This window comes from Dermochelys coriacea, chromosome 2, assembly GCF_009764565.3.
Source record: "Dermochelys coriacea isolate rDerCor1 chromosome 2, rDerCor1.pri.v4, whole genome shotgun sequence".
NCBI classification, from domain to species: Eukaryota; Metazoa; Chordata; order Testudines; family Dermochelyidae; genus Dermochelys; species Dermochelys coriacea.
In genome coordinates this window covers 115,938,912-115,961,356 of record NC_050069.1, presented here as the reverse complement: position 1 = coordinate 115,961,356, position 22,445 = coordinate 115,938,912, and the positions used below count along the sequence as shown (strand labels likewise).

General features: G+C 41.4%; 1 protein-coding gene and 1 long non-coding RNA gene across 5 annotated transcripts in view; one reads left to right on the top strand and one right to left on the bottom strand.

The window, feature by feature from the left end:
• The window catches only part of NEDD9 (neural precursor cell expressed, developmentally down-regulated 9), a 137,438-nt gene that overhangs the window by 14,697 nt on the left and 100,296 nt on the right, over positions 1 to 22,445 (bottom strand). For all 4 annotated transcript variants that reach the window (XM_038392631.2, XM_043508333.1, XM_043508334.1 and 1 more), the window contains one exon: positions 10,184 to 10,630. In XM_038392631.2, the coding sequence (XP_038248559.1) occupies positions 10,184 to 10,630 (447 nt within the window). The remainder of the gene's footprint in view (positions 1 to 10,183; positions 10,631 to 22,445) is intronic.
• On the top strand, positions 879 to 20,780 carry LOC119851960. The gene is made up of 3 exons (XR_005291475.2): positions 879 to 1,053; positions 1,540 to 1,695; positions 20,528 to 20,780. It is a non-coding gene; the product is annotated as an uncharacterized LOC119851960 (long non-coding RNA).

The following is a 22,445-nucleotide window of genomic DNA, read 5'->3' as shown; positions in this document are numbered from 1 at the left end:
GTCTAAGCTTTGAGGCATGAAAGATGGCTTAAAAAAGTAAGTAAATGAAAGAAAACACACAGCTGCCTGTGTGGTAAAGTGCTTCTGTAAATGTGTTCAGAACAAAAACTGCAGGTGCTGATACAGTGTTTCCCAGGCCCCTGGAAGGTTACATAACAGCCACCTGGCTAACTTTTGTTTTGCAAAGAGAAGCAAACAATCAAAGAGAATATGGGGAAATTATGTAAGAAAGGGAATTTGAAATGAAAGGGTTTCCTCACTATCTTTAACTCATTCTGGGCCTCTGAAGGAAAGAATGACACTAGCACCAGGAAAATTCACCACACTCCCTATAGACAGAGGGAAGTGCATCTACGTTACAATTTTCTGCTGGGAACTGGTGGCTCATTTGAGCAGCAAGAACATGTGTTAGAAACTGGTGTCTGAAGACAACAGGAGTACAGAAAGAATCTTGCTAATTACATTCACTTGTTTTTAAAAATGAACTTAGTGTTTACTCCCTGCAAGTTTTCATAGCAAAACAGTGTAGCCAGATCTCAAATCACTAATTGACATTTACTCTCTACTAAGCAGTATTCCCTGTCAGAATAAATGAACAAAAGTACATATTATGAAGCAGTAACCTGATTTTTTTTAAATGTTTACTTATTAATGATCTACAGAGGGTCTCCCAGCCTTACTGACAATCCACTGAAATTTAGATATATTAGAGCAGGGGTGGGCAAACTGTGGCCCTTCAGACATTTTAATCCAGCCCTCAAGCACCATCTGGGGAGTGGGATCCAGGGCTTGCCCCACTCATCATGTGATGTGACTCTATGGAGCTCCTGGAAGCAGCAGCATGTCCTCCCTCTGACTCCTATGCAGAGACAGCTCTGCATGCTGCCCCTGCCCCCAAGGGCTGCCTCTGCAGCTCCCATTGGCTGGGAACCATGGCCAATGGGAGCTACAAGGGCGGTGCCTGCTGATGGGGCAGTGTGCTGAGCTGTCTGGCCGTGCCTCTGCGTAGGAGTCAGAGAGGGGACATGCTGCTGCTTCTGGGAGCTGCTTAAGGTAAGCATCATCTGGAGCCTGCACCCCTAACCCCCTCCTGCACCCTGCCCCAGCCCTGATCCCCGCCTGCCCTCTGCCCCCCTTGGTCCCAGCCTGGAGCACCCTCCTGCACCCCCAACCCTTCATCCCCAGCCCCACCCCAGAGCCCGCATCCCCCCACACACACCCCAACCCCCTGCTACAGCCAGAGCCCCCTCCCGCATCCTGAACTTCTCATTTCTGGCCCCACCCCAGAGTCTGGAGCCCTCACCTCCTCCCACACCCCAACCCCCAATTTCGTGAGCATTCATGGCCCTCCACACAATTCCCATACGTAGATGTGGCCCTTGGGCCAAAGAGTTTGCCCATCCCTGTACTAGAATTACTCTTACTTTACTATCAGGCTCCTTTCATGAGTTAGTGTAAACCACATTGTTATAAACATACAGCATGTTTTTAAAAGCCATTTTTAAGTAAAGTTTTAACCTAATCCAGTTTTTAATACAGGTTCACTAACTGGCAGATGGTGTGGCTTGCCATAAAATGCTTAATTATAATATCCTCAGCAGAGAGAATAGTTGCTTAATGGGCATGGAAACTGAGCTACCTCTAAATGAAGTCCCTTCAAGCAAAAGCTGAGTCATACTGACAGGGTAGCAGGGGGTAAGTGTGCATAACAGTTTCTTGTACTGTACCTTGTTTGTGGCTAGGGCTAGGACATGGATATATAGTACTATCAACTCTACACCTATGTAAGGAAAGATTAAATGAACAAAAGCATTTTCCTCTTGGGTGGAGTGAGATATATGCTCCATTGTCTGATGGAAAATTGAGAAGAATGTGAGATTCTATAGCTTACCTCTAATTTTTTTAGGTTCTCACATGAATTTTCTTAGAAATAGGCTTCAGAGGGCAAGATATCAGTAAAGAAGGAGATGTGACAAATGCTACTCCTACCTAGAACTGTTTTATTTCATGTTGCTACATGCATCCTAATTAACTCCTACTTACTTTTCTACCATCATTTGTCTATCTGCTCTGCTTAGGTTCCAATCTTACAAAGACTTATGTATGTACTTTAACTTTATGCACTGTAAATTCTAATTACGTTAATTCACAGTGCGTGAAGTTACGCATGTGTTTAAATTTCTGTAGGATTGGGGGCTTAAACTGTAAGATTTTTAGGGCAGGGACTGTCTTACTATGGGTCTGTCAAGTGCTTATGGGGACTAATCTTAATTGGGGCATCTGTGCTATCATAATAAGTATTTTTTTTTTAAATCAGTGTTGATCTTTGTCTTTTTTGAGCCAGCTTGACACGTTTTAAGCTGTGAGGCTGTAAAATATAAAGCAGGAGTTGTGCAACTTGTTTTGAATATGCGGAAGAAGAGAGAAAGAAGGAAATAATACAGAGATCTTGATTCAAACCAGAGAAGAGGGGTGATATGGAGGGGAGGGGGTGAAATGCACCAGATTGCACTAAATAACTAGTATTTAAGAGCAGAAAAAACTTCTCAGAAGAGGAAACTCATCCAATACTCTTTACATAGGCTTTATCCCCTCCCTCTATGAAAATTCATCATTTCAGACTGAGTGACCTCATGATTTCTTATGTCAGTGTACTCCCACAACCACTAAGGGTCTGATGCAGCACAACATTTGTGACATGACAGGTCATGCACTCTGGAGTACTTGAAGTGAATGATTTGTGTATGGGTGGAAGGGTCTGGTGGATAAATCTCATTCATAATGCTTTGGGCTCATCTGCCACTGGGAAAATGTACTCTGGTGCAAAAGAACAAATAGTCCCTCTAGCAGTCTGTGGCTTAAATTCTGTTTGGAGCTAAAGCTTTAGCTAATGATGGACGAAACTCAGTACCTCAATATTATGGTGACTGGCCCACTACAAATATTTAAGATACGACTTTTCTAACATGGGAAGACTAAATTGTCTAATGAAAGACAAAACAAGAGACTATAGAGGCATAATTTGTTGAATGCAAAACATTTTTTCTGTTATTAATTGTATTACTAGAAATTTTGTTGGAATATGTGGTTCTGTTGAAATCAAAATGCTCTTTGAAACTGAATCACGTTAGCCAAGATTTTGTTGTGAAAGAAATTCCACCAGTGTCATAATGTCCTATTTTGATATTTCTGGAATGAGTTTTCATTTTGAAATGATCTTTTATTTAGAATTTTTTAAATTTTGCATTATATAATTCAAAATTTTACAAGTTTTTAAATCTAAAGGCAATGTTTTGATCAACCTGAAGCAAACAAACAAACATTTAGAATCTGTCTTTGTGGAGAATTACAAAATTTTCAGTTTTTGCTTATTCAGAATGAAGCCGAATACTGAAATCCTTCGCAAAATGGAACTTCCATCCTCCACGCTGCTCTAGTTGTTCAAAGGAAGAGGGTTTTTTAAATTATGTATTATTTATAAGAGGAGGTTCAGAAAGTGAAAAGAGGTGGTTCCACAAAAGCATTGCTAATGGCCACTGTGAGGCACAAGAAAGAGATGAGGCACAGAGCTATTTATGTTGGGAGCAGTATTGCTCTAAGAATGGGTCAAACAGTAACTTGTGGCTAAGAGAACCTCAATGCAGTTTGGACAACAGGAAGTTCTTTGGCTCACCACAGAGATCTGCTGTCTTGAAAAAGGATCCTGATTCCAGTTTGCACACATTTCTCAGGGCTGTTGTACACAGTTTTGTACCAATTTAACTAAGGTTACTTACCATAAATTTATCAAAATAAGCTAGATCTATGTAATGAGCTGCACAGATATAGCACATGTATACCCATATGGCTGCATTCACGCTAGGGGATTGTAAAAATTTAATGTCTCCTCATGGAAAAAATATCAAGTTTTTTCTAGACCTTGATTCTGTCCCATGAAAGTGTTTGCCACCCAAAACCCCAGTATTTTAGTTGGTAGCAAGAAATATTTTAGCCAGATCAGTTAGAGACACTGTCAAGATAAAAATCGCAAAAAGATCCAAAGCTAACTGAAGTTAACGGGCAGACTCCATTGACTTCAATGGGATTTGAATGATCCCCTTACAGTGTTTAAAAGGAAAAAAAAATCCTTATGTGACACTTTTAATGCATTATTAAAAATGAATCTTCAAATATATCATGCTGATTTCCTTACGCTACCCCCTATTTTTTCCAGTTTGGACTGTGAGACAAGTAGAGCTGTCTGAAGAACTGGAAATTGCCTTTCACAGGGGATTTCATTTTTTAAAAAATTTATTTTCTTTATGATTAGGAACGCAACTAGAAAATTTTGAAATTCTCCATAAGGAAATTTAAAAAACACTCATCAGTTTAGATCTATTTGACTTTTTTTACATTTTATAATCTAATAAACGTTGTCATTTTGGAAAAGGAAAACTCAAAATGTTTCATTCCACAAATGTTGAAACAAGATGTTCTGACATTATTGGAATTTCCCCCCTTTTTTCTCCAAAATGAAATTTTGTTGAAATCAGCATGATTTCAGAAAGTGTTTAGATTTCAACAGAACTGAATTCTCTAATGGAAAACTATTCCCTCAAAGTTCTTTTTTTTTTTTTTTTTTTTTTTTTTTTCTTTTTCAACCCCCTTTAGAAATTGGACATGTTCCTTTTGATTAGATTCACTTTCTGTTTAAAGTCAACTCCTCTTTCTGGTTCTCATGAACTAGATTATTGCTGTTTCCACTGCTGGGTTTCTTTCAGGGGAATATTTAAATCTTCCAAACCTAACATTTCATCAACTTTTTATAAATGTAACAAAACATTCTTTTTGAAACTAATGACCTGATTCTGTGGGCAGAGTCTGGTGCTCATTTAGAGCCCACCAGTGTGGATCAGATTGTTGGTTCTTTTTATGTAACCAGGAGAAAAAATATGCCCTGTGTTTTCCAAATAGACTGGATTGAGAAGAACCCTATGCCTAGTGAGAGGTTGTGAGTAATGTTGAGCTCATTTATGTACTCACACAGTAAAGGTTGAGTAAAATGTGGGCTTTGCCTTACAATGCGTCTTTACAAGTTAAATCAGTGACTAACTCCTAACTACATCTTATTTCAGCTTGTGGGTGAGGGTTTCTTCACTCAGAAGTTTTCTAAAACACCACGGAGGCTAGATTAACTGCTGATAATTTCACATGCTTTATATCTGTAAATTACTGTTCTATTACTCATGTCATATGGGAAGTTATAGGAAAAAAACATAGTGAAAGGTTGCATGCTTTCCTTGTTTTTTTTTTTATATATATATATATAAAAACACAGTTGCATTAAATTGGAAGGAATCATTCTTTCAGCACATTATATGAAACAGAGCACTGACTGTTGAGGCTAATATTTCAATTCATGCTGTACTCTGCAGTTTTGCTGTATGTTTAACACTAAACCAACATTTTGTTATGAAGGTTACAAATCCCCGAAGTAGAATTTGCAACATGAAAGTGAAAGAAACAGAGACTAATTTTATTGTTTTGAGTCATTTTAATCAATCATATCACAGGAAACTGTGGTATTTTTGAAAGAGGATAAATTTGTATGTTGTCTGAATAGAAATATTTGTTGTTTGATTACAAAACTCAGTACAAATGCTTTTTCTTTCCTTTAGATATTAAAATATCCTGGCATAATAAATGTTGTTTTCTTACCATGCTCAAAGTGTGACTCTTTATAGAATGTGAAACAAATAAGCAACCAAAAAGTAACGGGGAGGGAGAATATTTCTGGAACAAATGTCATCTGCTATTTGTTTCCTCCCAAATAAGACAGTAGTTGTTTAACTGGGAGGGAAAACATCAGAACGTGGCTGAACTGGTGAACTGGCTTGCACTGCTGAAGTCTGGGCCAACGCTGTCAGGGTGGTGCTGCTGCTGAGGAAATGAGTCTATGAGAAAGTAGAAACAACTAGCTGCAACTGTTAGACAAATACAAGTCCCTCAGGGGAGGCCTGTTTCCCTCAATCCTTTTTTACCTAAAAAAACCCACTGAAGGCAAGGGCAAGGGACATGGCAGAGTGGGGTAGCAATGGTTCTGTTTCACTATGGGCTTGTCTGCTCTTGAAATTTACCAAAATAGCTATTCTGCAATAATTATTTTGGAATTAGCCCCTAGGTGTACACTCTTATTCTGGAACAAGAGTGCCTTTTTCTGTTTTAGCTTAGTCCATGGTAGAAATGTTGATGTATCAAAATTCTGAAAAATTTCAACGAGAAAATGCTGAAATGTTTTGTTTTGGGATGGGTCAACATCCACTTGTGTCACTGCAGTGCCTCATGGGAGTTGTCGTTCTGGGTCCCTCATGGCCCCATTCTCTCCTATAGGTCCTGCTCCCTGGCTGGATGACATCTAGGATGCATCACAGTCCCCCTCTGCCTGAGCTGCTATGGTTCATCATAGTCCCATATTTTGTCTTCTGTTGAATTTTCTGAGAGAAAATTCTGTTGACATCTCTCAATTCTTGTGAAAAAGTTTTGATTTTGATGAAACTCCATTTTTCCAATGGGAAAACATTTCGTTAGAAATAGTGGGCACTGTCATAAATCAATGAGAAAAAATGAGGGTTTTTTTTTTTTTTTGCCATTGTTTTAGTGCTCAGAGCTGTTACTAATCTGGGGATGACTGTAGCTACTGTACACATAACATATACTTCTATAACACATTCCAGCTGATGATATCAAACGAATTTTCAAACAATGAATGTAGCTTCAATTCACCCCTGCATATTTTACAGATGAGGTAGCTGAGATACCGAGAAGTTGCCCAAGATTACACAGAAGTCTCTGGCAGGGGATAGAACCCAGGTTTCCTGACTGCCAGACTACTGTCCCTTAACAACAAGACTCTCCTGTCTTTTTGAGAGCCTGAAGGGAGAGCAGGGATAGAAGGAAACTTGTGAGAGAAGGCTTTTTATTCTTATTCCTTGGATACTCGTTACACTTACGAGCATGACAATTTTGTTATAAACCACCACTGAGCCAGAAATCCTCAATGAGGGATATTCTAAGCCATCGCTCATTGTCTCAGGCAATTTAAGGCCATTTTTAAAAGGTGGTATATTCATTTTATGAGAGGAGCTGATACAGCTATGTTCTAAACAACCTAAGCATTCCAGAATTGTTACCTCACCACAATTTCCTGCCTTAGGGGTTCTTTTTGATTTGATTTGCAATTCCTGCCAACAAGACATATTACCTAAGCGAGGGTTTATCTGTTTACATCATTGCTGCTGATGATTTTTTATTACTTACGGGTAGACTATTCCTGCCTGATAAGAGCTTCCAAGTTATGTGTGTAAAATTGTGTGTCGAGGTCAAACACCATTTTTGGTCAGAGGAAAATAGGTAATTGTGTACCAAAAGGTATAAGTGTAAATGTTGCTACTGCTTAGAAGGCTCCTTCAAGTATGTTTGTCTCTAACTATTATTTTGGGCAGTGAGAAAGTTTACATATATGTAGAATGCATAATAATATAGTTCTTTGAGAGGCGAATATCTTTCAATTCAGTAGCATTGCCAAGACCCACAACACACTGACAAGCAGAGACTCTGTGAACAAAAGCAGGCACAGCAGCTTGCTTATGACAGTAGGGCAGGTATTGCAAATCTGAGAAAAGATATTCATCATTATAGAAGTCAGAGCAAGGAGCCCTGGGATCAAGTGTTCAAGTTCTCTTTAATACTTAAAGACTGTTTTACTGATCCCTTGAGAGTACAGATTTGGGGTGAGGGATTGCTTCATTATTCAGCCAAAGGAGTCAAGGGCAAAAAAAAAAGTTCCCTTTTAATTAGGCTTTTCTTTTACAAAGGCTCTGGAATCTTGCTGCTACTGTGCTTTTCTCTTAGTGCAACAGTAGCATAAATAAATTGCAAAACAATATAGAGATTATTAGGAAAGACACATCTTTTATTTATTCCTTCCCCTTCCCGCTTCAGTCCCCGATCCATCTCGGAACCTTTCATATCCAGCAGACTTACAGCTCCCTTTCATTTCAGTGTCATTATTTTGGTCTAGAACATGTCTTGCTCAAGGAAACTTCAGGAACTGGAAATGTGTAATGTTCACTGTCTGCAGCTAATCAAGGGAGGTCACTGATAGTGAGTCTGTCATTAATGTGTGATTGGTGAGGAATCAAGGCTGTTGGTTCAAACCTCTATCGTGTCAGGATTAGAATAATCCTTTCCTGAATAATTGGGAGCACAGATAGTCCTACACTGGCTTCCTGTGAGGCCCGGAAGAAGAGTTTCAGTTGAATTCAGTAGCAATCAAACCAGCAGATGTGAGTCAGGAGGGGAAGGCAGGGCTGAACTGACAGGGGAATCGTTCCTTCCCGGCCAGTGCTAAGCAGGCTGGTAGCATCTATTGCTGGAGATCAAATGCTTTATGAAACATATTGTAGTCCTGTAAATAATGGGCGGTATAGCAATATATCTTCATGCAGTACAGATGGTCTTTCATAACTTACAAGGGACTAAATTAATCATGTTATAAATCAGTCTAAACAAATGGTCTTTATTTTCCTCAGAAAATGACTCAGCCAGAAAAATGCATATCTAGGCTTTCTAAAATCCAAGTTTAGGCAGGAATTTTAGAGGAAACAGTTGTTTTAGTGCTCTGAGTTTGCATCACGATAAGTTTGCATTTAAGCATTGAACAGACCCAGGATTTTACATACTCATGCTGCAACTGGATATTTGTGCAGAATGCCCTATTGATTTCACTGAGTAGCTTTGCACATGGAATGATAGCATAGTGTGGCCTCAGCTGGTCTAACTGTTTTTCAGACTACGATTAGTTGCTCATCAGTTATGCTTTCCAAAGAGGCAATTTATCCAGGCCTCCTTCAACCGCTTTTGAAGGTGCTTAGTTATACAGCTTCAGGCAGAGGTCTCTGAATGAGGTTCATTACTATCTAGTCTCGGGGATGGGGGAAGGAGAAATGAGGTGGGATTTCTACTAATAAAACCAGTCTAACTGCTCCAATAAAGATCATATCTCCACCTGTGAAGCAAGCCAGTAGTTTTCAGATGGCAATTTCATCCACCTGCAGATCCTCACACACAAAATGATGCTTTTCTTCCAAAAAAGAGTAACTTTGAAAGTCCAAACAAACCTCTCTAGAGCATGAGTTGAAATGATTTCACAACTCTTTGGTCCCTTTTTTGAAAATTTACCTATTACCAATGAAAACAAAACTATAATAAGTCGAAAGTCTCGAAAGTTTTCCAAAGGCCCAAAATGGAAAAGGCTGAAGCTAGAAAGAAAAACACCTGACCTTCTGGCCAATATACACTTCAAGATGAAAGTTTAAACTATGGCACCTTCTTGTCCCTCACTTCCTGCTCAAGTCTCCCTCCCTCTTCTGTCTGCTCCAGATTAGTATGCATTTATTTACTGATGGCTGTGCCAGTCAGTGGTTCTACATCATGTGAAACAGAAAGGGTTTTAGAACACAGTTCCTCCTCCCACCTTGGGCAGGTTCCCTGTATCGTGCAATAGGCACGTACACTGAAGACAACTGCCAAGTTTTATATTTACTTTAGGTTTTATATTAAAGTATCCCTTCTTATCACCATTATCTGGCTTCCTGTTCTTCCAGGTAGTGACATATTGTCACCACTATCACCACTTAATTTTTTTTTAAATGTCTTCCTCTATCAAGACAGTGCATCATAAAAATTGGACATTTTATTTAATTAAACAAGGTAAATATGGCTTGGCTAATACGCAATACACCATACTGCCTTATGAGTTCTAAGCTCCTATATGCTAACAAAGTCAGTGGGTAGAGTGTTATGGAATGGACATGCCTTGGGGATGGGAAGATGCTACCACATCTGTCACCAGCCGCTCCTCTCGGAGCAGGCCCAGAATAGTCTCCCTTTGCTGTGAAGTCTGGTGCCCATTATGCACCTGACCTTTCTTCTCCCTGTGCAGCATCTGTTCAAGCAGGAAAGAGGGGGATTTGCAGGGATAAATAGCAGCCCGTTAAGAAGCGAAGTGAGTGGAAGCCCAGCACATCATTCTCACTCATAAATTCTTAAGCCATCAGACTCCAGTCTTTTTATTTATTATCCTACTGTTGCATAGGGCACATAACCTGCTTTGAAACAAAGATCTGAAGGTCAAGGCACTCACCTTGCTGTTGAAAGGTGAACCATCAATACCACCCAAGCTTCTCTGCACAGATGGTGGGACTTGATAAACATCTTGCTCCTGTAGACCATGCCCAGTAGGTACCTGGTAGATGCCCTGATTCAGATGGGAAGGTGGCACCTGGTATACCGGGTCCCAAGTTGAAGCCTGTGAGCTTGGCGTTTGGTAGACTTTCTGTTGGTTATAGGCATGATGCATTGATCTTGAATTGGACGCGTCCTGGTTAGATGGACTATCCTGTCCTGGGCCTATCAAAAGTTTCACCCGGTTGCCTGGAACAATGCCTTGTCGGCCATGTAAAGAGCAGAGCCACCATCCTTCCAGCCCTTCAGTGTTCTGTTCTATCACTGTCAAAATGTCTCCTTTGCGGAAGGCCAGCTCCTCTGCGCACTCTGGGACGTTATCATACAAGGCTCTTGCCATATGATTCTATAGAGAGACGGGGGGAGGGAAGGGGGAAGAGAAATTGAACATGAATTAGAATTTCAACAGCACCCATTCAGAGCTTAAAGCACATTCAGTTCTGGATGCATCTAGCTTCCTGGGAGGAATAAGAATTGCTTTTAAAAAAGAAGTTAAATAACATGAAAAAGACACAACATGGAATTTCTCTCTCCAAAAAACCAGGAAAAATGCCAAGTTTACATTACAGATATTGATACTGAGAGATTTCCCAGTAATGCTAACAGCCAGGTAGAGACTATCAGAGTATACCAATAACAAAAAGGCTTTGCATGTATGCTGTTGGCCTGAACACAGAGGAATCCAGGCATTCCTGAGTTTTTCTCTCAGCTCAGACACCTATTCCACCCATTACTTTGAGCTAGTAATGTCATTCCACTGCCTTAGTTCCCCCATTTGTATTATAAGGATAGCAACAATACTTGCCTGCCTCACAGAGGTGTACTGATTAACTAAATTACAGTTAGAAAAATTCCTTGCAGGTGAATAGAACTCTAAGTGATATAATTCAGAAGATCAACTGGGAGAATATAATCTGAGGGCCTGAGTTTGTCTGAATGATCAGAGTCATTACTCTTTACGCTTACGAGCATGAGAATTTTGTTATAAACCACCACTCACTGGTGGTTGTTCATATCCAAATCTCCCTTTCCTCATTCTTTCCATAATCTCCTTTGCCATGGAATAACACTTTCAGTCATATAGAGATAAAATGTCCATTGGTAATAATGCCCAAGAACAGCAGAGCTGGGCCCTTAGAGTATCTTTGTTTTCCTTTGTGTACAATGAATATGCCTATTGAGAGAATGCTGTCTCATCATTATTATTAAACATTTATATTTCCAAAGTGTCCAGAGGCCCCAACTGAGGTTATGGACACATTGCACTAAGTGTTGTACAAAACCATATTGTGCTGTCCTTATCCCAAAGACCTTCCATCTAGTTATATAACTTTATTATGCAAGCCTATCCATACATATCTAAAAATATGCCGTTGTCTTTCACAGACCAAACACGCTTTCCCTCTTGCTCTCTCTTTCTGTGTGCATGTCTGTCTGTCTGGCACATTCGGTACTGAGTAGTCAGCCAATGAGGTATTCAATGGAAAGTAGGCAGGCAGTGTATGCTGACATTCCTGGAACCCTCACAAAGGCCCTCAGCATTTCATTTCTTGGCTCTGGTGATGTTTCCAAGTGCGCTGGCAACTACTACTCCACGCCTGCCTGCTTTGCAGTGAAGGCAGTCGGCAGAGACAGTTATAAACTAATTTTAAGCACTTGGGAAAAATATAAGGGGTACTGTATTTGAAGTGCTGTAGTTAAAATATTTGGATGCGGTGCACGTAAATGAAACAGTGCTAATTTATTGAAAGAAGGGATGTGGCTTGCTTCAACTGGCTCATGGATTTACCTTGCCTCATTTAAAAGGATGCTGACAAAGACTTTTTAATGATGATTTGATTTGGTGTATTTTTATCCTTCCCCTCAGACATTTCAAAGCAATATTTTTTTTATCCCCACTTGTCCTCTTTTCTCATCAATCTCCCTCCTTCTCCCATGCTGCTTAGATAATATCCAAGCTTACTTGGCTTTGCTTAGCTCAGTGCTCCCCATAGTCTGGGGTGTGCCATGGGGATACTATGAAGGATTAACTGGGCAGTGCAGAAGATGTATACATGAAGATGGGTAGGCCTTTAACACACAGCAGGCCTGAACTGGGTGTATATGATTTGGTTTCGTTTTCTGAATGTGAGCTCAGCTTTCAAAAATTTGGGAACAATTGGCTTAATTTGTCTTATGTCAGCATTATCACTGAGGTCAACATGAAATAAGGTTTGGTCTTACCTGGGTAGACAGAACAACCATTTTAAAACTGTGTTGCAAGTTAAAACTACAGCACCAGTGCCAAATTCCTCCCTGGGGTAAGTCCGTTCATATAATGAGCCTTTGATGCTGAGAGATTTCAGTGGGGTTACATCAGGGAGGAACTTGGCCCCGTCTTTACAGGGCCGTAAGATTATCCTGTAGCATGCTTAGAGCTGTCCCATCTGCCCTGTTACATCACAATGCCCTGACTATAAAGATTTTTCTGTTAAGTTGGGCCCTAAGAAGCTCAGAAGGGAAGAACTCATGTGCAGTCTATTTAATCGGATTAATCTATTATCTATCTACATGTACTTCTAATGTGCCTTTCACTGTAGTGCTTAGATATCAAGTCTCAGTCCTCTTTGGCTAGCTGCGGCTGTTTAATGGGGCCTTTGAAGGTGGGGTAGTTCAAAGACGGGGAAAGAGGAGGAGGTCTGCAGAAGGTCCACCAAAATTTCCACAGTAAATCGAGAATAAATGACTGGCTAATCCAAAAAACCAAAACATTAAAGATTTGAGAGACCCCGATAGTTTCTATGGAACAATATGCCTGACAAAGCCTTGAGCAGTGCTAGTATTAGAGCAGATAAAAATTCCCATGTGAAAATCTTTCTAGTTGCTTATTATCTTTTCCCTGTGACCTGCTCCCCATCCGGTTAGCAGTATGTTAATGTTTTCTGAGTCTGTCTCAAGTACTGCTTCACTGAAAATACTTTCCAGCCCTCATTGTCAATGTTAACTGAGGCACCAGAAGGTCAGTTATCCTAATTTGGTGTCAGTTATTTCACCCCATTGTCTTCAAGTGCTTGCAGAGATTGGCATTTTGAAAATGGCCCTCAGCAGCACCATCAGTGTCAGGGAATAATGCAGCAGGTATTGACTTGCAGGGGAATATTTTCAGCCAATGGTGAATGACCACCAGAAGTTTTTGACATTCATCTAGGGCCTGCCTGTAAGTAGTGGGCTCAGTAAGTAGTAACTGCATTGACTGCTCACTTGCCAGTGCAGGTATTTTCTCCCTGCCATCCCTCTCCCAGAGACAGAGCAAATCTTCCCAGTCCTGATTCTCACTCAAGGGGAAGTTCTTTAATTTCCTGGAGGGAAATAAGATACCTCCCAGGTGCTACATTCATTAGCCATATTTGTCTGCAGAAAAAATTAAGCCGCTCACACAAGCGTGTAGACAATAACTTTTGAAAATCACAGCCCTTCCCCTGCACTAGAAGATGCAAGCTGGTTATTTATAGTTATGATGATGTCCAAATGCTACCTTTGCTGCCCCAGGCATCAGTTACTCATCCCTGTTCATCATTACCACCACTCCCACACATCAGACTGTAGGGCTGTGCCATTTGTCAGTATATTACTTCCTGCCTGTCTCATAGTCATTTCTTCTCTGAAATCTCTTCAGAAACACAGAGAAGTAAACAAGGCACCACGGAAAATACCAACCCACAAATCCAGTTGGAAACGCATTTTATTTTTATGTGCAGGAAGGGATTTTGAAGTTGCTAAACTTCCCAGGCTAAATCTTGTACTGTCTGCACATGGATGGTGCCGGGTGCAGTCAATCAACATGGATTAGTGCCACCATTTAAATCAGAAAGAGCAGATAACACTTCCTTAGAATTTAGGAACAATTTGGAGTCCATGTTTGAATTTAGCTGTTTGAGGAGCCTTATTTCATCTAGTCTGATTCAGTGCATGTACTAGCCCATTGGGGAATATTAATACTAAGCAGAAATATTCCCCCACCCCCAACAAACGCGCACACACGCAAATAATTAATGGGGGAGGCCCTTGGGCTGCTCGGGGCCCTGAGCAATTGCTAGTCTGCTTACGCCTATTGCTGCCTCTGTCTCTTGTCACAACATGTCCTTCTTGATCTAATAATTCTAATAAGGGTGAGGTTCTGATATCACTCATATGATCAATGTCAGTCCCACTAAGGTTGGTTCTTTCCAGAACTACAGCATAAACAGACTTTTCAAGCATTCCCTGATGGGACCCTGTGTTCTACTGTCTCTTCTCTTTGCCTCTTAGCCTGCAATTCTTTACTTGCCTTTTACTTTTTAAATGAGCACATTTCAAAATACTGTAATGAAGTATTGAAGCTCAGTAAATTGTCCATTCAGTCAGCCCATGTGAATAATAACTTTTCCTGCCAAATCAAACTATGGGTACCATCTACACGTCAAGCTGGAGATGTAAACTCCCAGCCAAGGAGACATATCTGTTGTGGTTCTGATCGAACTAGCATGCTGAAAACAGAGCATAGCCATGGCTGTACAAGGGGTGGGAGGGACTAGCCGCACCCAATGCATACCTATCATCTTGGATGGGTGCGCACTTGGGGCAGCTGCTGTAGCTACCCTCTATTTTTAGCACACTACCTTAAAGGTAACTTCTGCAGGTGTGTCTCTTTGAGGTGGATTTTTCACCTCTAGCTTGAAGTATAGATATGCCCTCTCTCCTTCAACCTAACCCTTCAAGGAAAAAATAGGTAATGTAGAGGAGCCCATCAATGTCTCATTAAGATCAACAAATCTGAAATCTTCTGGACCAAACCTGTCAGTTCTAGAGTTGAGAAACCCCTTTTGAAGATATTCTACTTCAAGCCCTCCTCTTTTTAAACTAAAAAGGTGTTGGCTCAAGTGCCCTGTATTATTGTAGAGAAAATATTGCAGAGGAAAAAGACATCTCTCTGGTAGCCAGGTCCCAAATTGTGTAGGGCTTTATAGATAAAAAGCAACACCTTAAATTTTACTTGGAAACTATTTGGAAGCCAGTGCAGATTGCATTAGTGCAATAGATCTTGCACATGAAACATCACTTAGTAAAGAAAGTGTCAGTCGACCTGTTAAATTTCTAAATGGTGTAAAACCCATGTAGGAGGCTTTGTAGCAGTTTAATCTGTAGGTGTCAGAGGCATGGAAAGTTGTAGCAAGGACCAAATCCAAGAGAGAAGGTTTCACCCTCCTTCACAGACACAGTTGAAAGAAAAGTCTTGCCCGCAGCTGCTACACGAACATCCAGCCAAGGATATAGCATTATCTACAAACTGTAAACCTAAATGATAAATGGCAGGCACGCTTAGTCCATCAGGGCATTGAACTAAGAGTGGCCATTTCTTTTGGTTGCTTTCCATAGTCAACAAGCACAAGTTTCATCTGGGTTAAGACTCAGCTAATTATCCCTCATCCAAGCCAGATAGTGTGGCTTGGGAGCAGAGTGAGGGCAGCCAGCTTCAACAGTGTTACTAAGCATGCTCGGTACAAGCCATCCAGCAATTCTGGGAGAGTACATGCCCCATGCATCATCTCTGGTTAAGACTCAGCTAATTTTCCTTCATCCAAGCTCCTATCTCATCCAGACAGTGTGTAAGTCTCTTAACTACACAAGTGAGATTAGAGGTGATGAAGACATGGAACCTGATGCAAGATTTCTATTGATATCAATGGGCTTTGTTTGACCAGGCCCACAGAGCTGAATATCATTAGGATACTGTAAGCAACTTAAGTCCATGCTTCCTTACTAATCCTGTTGAAGGCTCAAAGGGTGTGTTTACACTGCACTTTGGAATGAGCCTCCCAGCCCAGGTTGGCAGACTTGGGTTAGTGGGGCTTGCACTAACGCACTAGAAACAGCTGTAAAGACAGAGCTTTGAAGTTGCAGCTCAGGCTGGAGCTCAGGCTCTGACATACTCCCACCTCCCCTGGGCTTCAGAGCCTGAGCCCCAGCTTCAAAGCACTGTCTCCACAGCTATTTTTAGAGCACTAGCACCTGAGTCTGTCAACACAGGCTGGGAGCTCTCACTCCAAAATGCTGTGTAGACATACCCTCATTCTCATTAGCAGGCGGGGTTATTCTGGGTTTAATTTAGGTTTACTCCTTGGGGCAGGCATACGTGCTGGAACTAGGGACTTGAAGTGGTTTCCATCATATATAGGGTTTACAGTTTGGTTCAATGGTTCTCCTACAAATTGTTCCAGCACCCCTGCAGAGATCTGTCACTTTACTTGTCTGAAGTATCAAGCACTGAATAAGTATTAATGTTGCTGTCTGAAGCTTGTTATATTGAAGGCAAAGGCCCAGCAATGGCCTCTTTATATGATGAAGGTTAAAGAGCACTTTAAGACTACTTCCTTAACAAGTGAGAAAATCGGCTGTAGGTAGCAGACCTGATGAGAAACTTTTCTTTGGGTTTGTTTTGTCAGGCGGGGAAATTGAACAAAGGTCCCTTTATATTTCTAATACAATATGCAGTAATTGCTAATGAAAGGCCAGGAGCTAAAATCCCGTGTTTGAGATAGGTGCTCTATCAGGCAGTAGTGGAGAAGGGAATATATAAGGTAAAAGTGAGATCAGTTACTTTAATGATACTGAGTACCTGTGGCACCTTAGAGACTAACAAATTTATTAGAGCATAAGCTTTCGTGAGCTACAGCTCACTTCATCGGATGCATTAATGATACTGTAATGAAGGCACGCAAACTTGGCTCAGCTGAGGAACCCAGCTGTGCTTCCCAAAATGAAGCAGATTGTAGTTGCTCTTTGGTTCAAGGAGCAGGCTGCTCAGATCAAGATGGAGCATCAGTGTTCTTGACCTCTTTAGTAAAGCTGAAGGTAGCTGTGGGCCACGATATAAAGCTGTCAGGTTTCAGAGTGGTAGCCTTGTTCTTTTTGCTGATACAGACTAACACGGAGTCCTTGTGGCACCTTAGAGACTAACAAATTTATTTGGGCGTTAGCTTTCGTGGGTCATAAAGCTACGTGAGCCACTTAACGGCTTGTAGGCTGTGCTTTGCACCCCCGATTGCATAATGGTACAACAACCAGGCCATAACAACATAAAGGAAGCCTGATCCTGGTGGTTGTAGCCTAGAGGTTTAGCTGGAGCATGTGCTGTAGAAGTGGCTTGGAAAAGCATGTTGGTGGCAGCTGACTAGGAGTTTTATATGAGAGACCTAAAATGTACACAGATAATTTCTGGTTGAATGTAGATTAGAACCTTGTCATCCCAAATACTGTGGATATTTGAGATAAGAGTAGAATTTAAAGCACTATCTGGTCAAGTGTTTTACCCATCAACAGTGGTTTCAGGATCCCTAAATTCTATATAATTCCAAATGATCTCAATTGAAAAAGAACTAATTAAATAATCCTCAAACAGCAGCTATTCTCGCTTTAAGACACTTAGTAAAATAGCATCCCAAACTGCAGACCTGGAGGAATTCCATCATTGTAAACACAAATGCATTTGCCAGCAAAGACAGATTGAGAGAAGGATTTGTTGTATGCTGGACTCAATAAAGTGTTTTCTCTTCAGAAATTTAAGGAAGAAACAAGACTCTGAGGCCAGTAGTTCACTTGCATGGCAAAGGCAGGTTGGAGCAGATTTTAATAAGTATTTAGGCACCTAATAGATGCTTACTTGTATCTTTGGGATTTTCAAAAGAACCTAGGCATTAAAACTAACAGATCCTGCATTTGAATGGCATTACTGTGGGACCATGCATTTTTGAAACTCCCAGTAGGCACCTCTCTCTCTCTCTCTCTCTCTCTCTTTAAACTCCAAAATACCTTTAAAAATCTGGCATGCTGTCCTTTTGATTTGTTTGTTCTTCAGAGCAGGGACGTAAGATGATTCTCTGACATCTCTGATGCAACAAAAAGGGAAAACATGGCTACTAGGGCTGTACCAGCTAAAGAGAGGAGAAGACAAGGTGACAGGGAGAGAACTGTGGAAGGGTTCGTTCCTTCTGTTAGTATAAACAGGGAGGATGACGTAGGTAACAAGACTGTGCTAGGTGAACTCTGCCATAAAGCAAACACTGAGGCAAATAGTGAGATAATAAGCGACATATTATGGATTAAATACAATGGGTTCTTTACAGGCAAAGTACTATGGTACAGTGCCAACATTTAACTCCTCACCAGGCCGTGCTAATAAATGAACGAGGAAAAGGTTTAACCGACCACGCTTTTGCCAGAATCTCATGCTACTATGGCAGAAGTGGGTGAAAATGTTCCTGAGCACGTGCACTTATGTGTACACCTGTATGTGGGCTGACTGTTCTTTTTTTATTACTGCCACCTGTGTGCACACAAGGTTTATAACTATTGCCTTTCCTATGCAAAAAAGGGCAAGACTTCACATTTCTGTTATCAGACAAGCTACCTCAAACTCCAAACAGCCCTTTTCTGTGTTAGACAGTTGCTGGAAAAGGGAAAGAAAACAGAAATAAAGGAATGATGTAAGTGTCTACGCACAACCGGTGGCTTTCATTTGACCAGATAATTTTTAATCTCCAATAACATGATTTTATATTGATTCTCCTGTTTTTTGGTTTGTTTGGGTTTTTTGTCAGTATCCCTTGTTTCTGCTTCAAGTCACTAAGTAAATTTCCACGGGTCTGATGTTAGCTTCAGGAACCCAGCATTTATGTTACACTGCCCCTTATATAGTGCTGTGAAGCATAATCACAATGTCTTTGTCTCACTCCTTCTCCATCAGAGTGGAGGCGGAGGGGGGGGAACCAAGTGGAAAATCAGAGTGTCCTAAAATAAATGACTTCGACACAAGCAGTGTCAGGGGCAAACTCAGAACACACCAGTAGAGAAAGACAATCGTGCTATATTGTGCCTGTTGACAAAGACCAGCTTCAGTCTCAGAGTTATCAGGCAGTTTTACATCAGTTCTTTTTTAACTTCTGTCTCCCTGCCCATTTCCTTCATCGCTGCCCTAGGATAAAGGAGCTATTGTACTGTACTTTCAAGGAAGAAAACTATTGAAGCACTGTAGGTAACAAGTCTATCTGTAAGAAACTGGGTTTTATTGGGACGATTTCTTCTGGGACACTAAAAAGAATTCATTTGACTCTTGTGGACTTTAAGGCCAGATGGGACCATTATGACCATCTGGTCTCAATCTGTGGGTCAGGACCCCAAAGTGGGTCATGACCCCATTTTAATAGGGTCTCTAGGGTTGGCATTAGATGGCCTGGGGCTGAAGCCAAAGCCCTAGCCGCACCGCTCGGGGCCAAAGCTGAAGCCCAAGCCCCACCACTGGGGGCTTCAGTCCAGGGCAGCAAGGCTTGGGCTTTGGCTTCAGCCTCCCCACCCAGGGCACTGGGGCTCAGGTAGGCTCAGGCTTCACTCCCTCCTCCTGGGGCCTTGTAGTAATTTTTGTTTTCAGAAGGGGGGTTGCAGTGTAATAAAGTTTGAGAACCCCTGGTCTAGTCTGACCTCCTGCACGTTGCAAGCCACAGAATCTTACCCACCCATGCCTGTATTAGACCGCTAACCTCTGGCTGAGTTACTAAAGGGATTGGGGCTCAGTATGTTGTACAACTTGTTATGAAAAGAAGGTGAGGTAGTGCTGCAAGCTATCTAGGTACAGGAGACAACACTTGCAGACCTTAGGTGGTTTGAGTATACTATGGTTTTCTGCCACCAATATCTCAAAGTCAGACCTTCTGCCTCAGGGTAGGTTTTCTGCTTGCCTTCCCAACTGAGGGAGCAGGGAAGGGGAGTGAGGGACAGACAGTGAGTGCAGCAATCACAGGTTCTGGTATGTATGCGTGCATATAGACACGCAGGCAGGCATATGGACACCTAGGTGCATATTCACCCAGGGAAAGAATTGTAAAATGGCCTAGAGGCCAACAAAGACGTATTTTATAAATGCCTTTCTGTCCCTTAGTTCAACTGGCTGCTATCCTGAGGTGTGAGCTTCTGTATGGAGGGAGGGCTTCCTTGGCTCAGAGAGGGGAAAAAGGGAAAACCAGTGTGCATAGGCTTCACAGCACCAGCCCACTTCCCTGATTTTCTACCCCTCTCACTTTATGCCACAAAAATAATAAATGTGATATTTAAAAAGAGCCCTTTTTCCCCCTGGTGAAGTGGTAGCAGCCAAAATAATTAGAGGTCTTGTTAGCTGAAATTAAGGCATTTTCCTTCCATAGTTTAGGAAGGTTGATTTTTTTTATTTTTACAGCTAATGAAAGTGAGGGTCTCCAAGCACCAGCCTCAGCCAGGCCTAATAAGGGAAGGTCTTCAGTCCTAAGTACCCTGCCATTCCATTCCTGTGCATCTTTGGAGCAGTCATGCTACAGTATGCCAAGTTGTCTGGAGGTTATGTGATGTGGAAAATCTTTGGTCTGCGGAGGAGAAAGGCAAGTGTATTATTTCAATGTTCCACTGAGCTGTCCCAGCCCCTTTGTCTTGCCTGAAGGGCCTAAATTTCAGAGACTACTCTGGACTGCAGGAGGTGTGTGCATGTTGTGTGGTGTGTGACCAGTAGCTGAGATGGCAGGAATAAAAACTGGAAACAAACTCTCTTTAATGGCAATATTATGGTATATAAAAAGGTGGATTACAGGGTTAGGTGTTTTTAGTTTACCTCCTGCTTTTTCCTCTTGGCATGTTGGGCCAAATTTACGGCCAGCAGTAGCAGGAGCAATACCCATTGACTTCAACGGGAGTGACAGGTGGTCAGCTGATAGGATTATCAGGCCCCAGAGGTTTCACTCTGCCACTTAAGATGTTGATGTGCTCTATGAATGGATCCCAGATGGGGATTCAAATTTAGGGTCCAATCCTGTGAGGTAACTGAGCACTCTTAACAATGAAGGAAGGGCCTGTGTTCCAGCCAAATAATAAAAGTAACTCCTTGTCAAGATAATGGGAGCTACTCCTGTCCTGTAACTCACACTTCATTGGGCCCTAGGTGTGGAGGGCACTTAGCACCTTGCAGGGCTGAGTGGAGGATCTAGTAGCAAATCTATGGCTCAGATAAGTCGGATCTTGGTGGTAGTTTCCAGAGGAGGATTTAATGCACAGTGATGAAAGCCATCCACTGGGGAAAGGGAGGGAGATACTGAAAGGAGAAATAGGGAGAGTTTCAAACTGAGGATGGGAAAAAGCACCAGTTCTTTACCCTGTGCGAATAAAATACCTCATTGTTCTCATAATTTCACGTTTTCAACTGGACAAGCGATTTAAAAACAAAAGAAAAACCCTCCACTTTCTGGTTAAATTATAATGCCCTGTAAGTGTAACTCTATTCCTGGAAGAGCAATAAGCTACATCATCTAAGTAAACCGGAGGAGGTGGGGTTTTTTTTTGTTTTGTTTTGTTTTTTGCTTCTCAGATTGTGATAAGGAAACTTGAGAAATCTGGCCTAAAATTTAAATGCCTAAATAAGGAGCCAAATAGTCCCTTTTTAATTTTTGGAAGGGGTAAAAGTAGCAGAAAGGCCACTAAAATGGCATCAAAGCCTGCCAGATGCAAAGGAAGAAGAGTTCAACTCATGTGGAGACAGCTCTTCCTCTCATCACATAGCGTGCCCTCTGCATGGATTCTATGCAATTGGGAATCTGCAGGTCATGGCTGGGTAAAAAAGTGGCATAGTGAGGGTAATGCTGTTTTGTGTGCCATCAAGGAAAATAGCAATGAGTTAATGCTAACCCCAATACCGTTAACATCTGTGGGCTCCTGCTCAGTGTTTTAAAACCCTCTTAGAGATGGTGTAGAAGCCAGGCTTAGCTGTTGATGGTATAATTCAAGATGAAGCAGTACTTTCAGGTGGAGAGAAGAGCTCACACCATCTATGTAAATGTGAATTTCTCACCACATTTTCCTGTAGACCTTTGGAAAATCAGCAACATTGGAGCAACATGTCCCTGCTCACTCTGTGGGAAGGCAAACTGCAGCCCTTGTCCTGCTTCCAAAACCTGGCCATTTTTTGGGAAACTCCCTCAATGTTAATAACTCAAATTTTTCTACATATCTTTTCCCTACCCGTTGTTTTTTTCCCAAAGGGCGGTGATCTAGCACTATGATTTTAAAAGGGCTTTTCAAATCTGCACAGTGACCGGTATGCATTCTGCAACAGCAACAAAAGAACAAAAAAA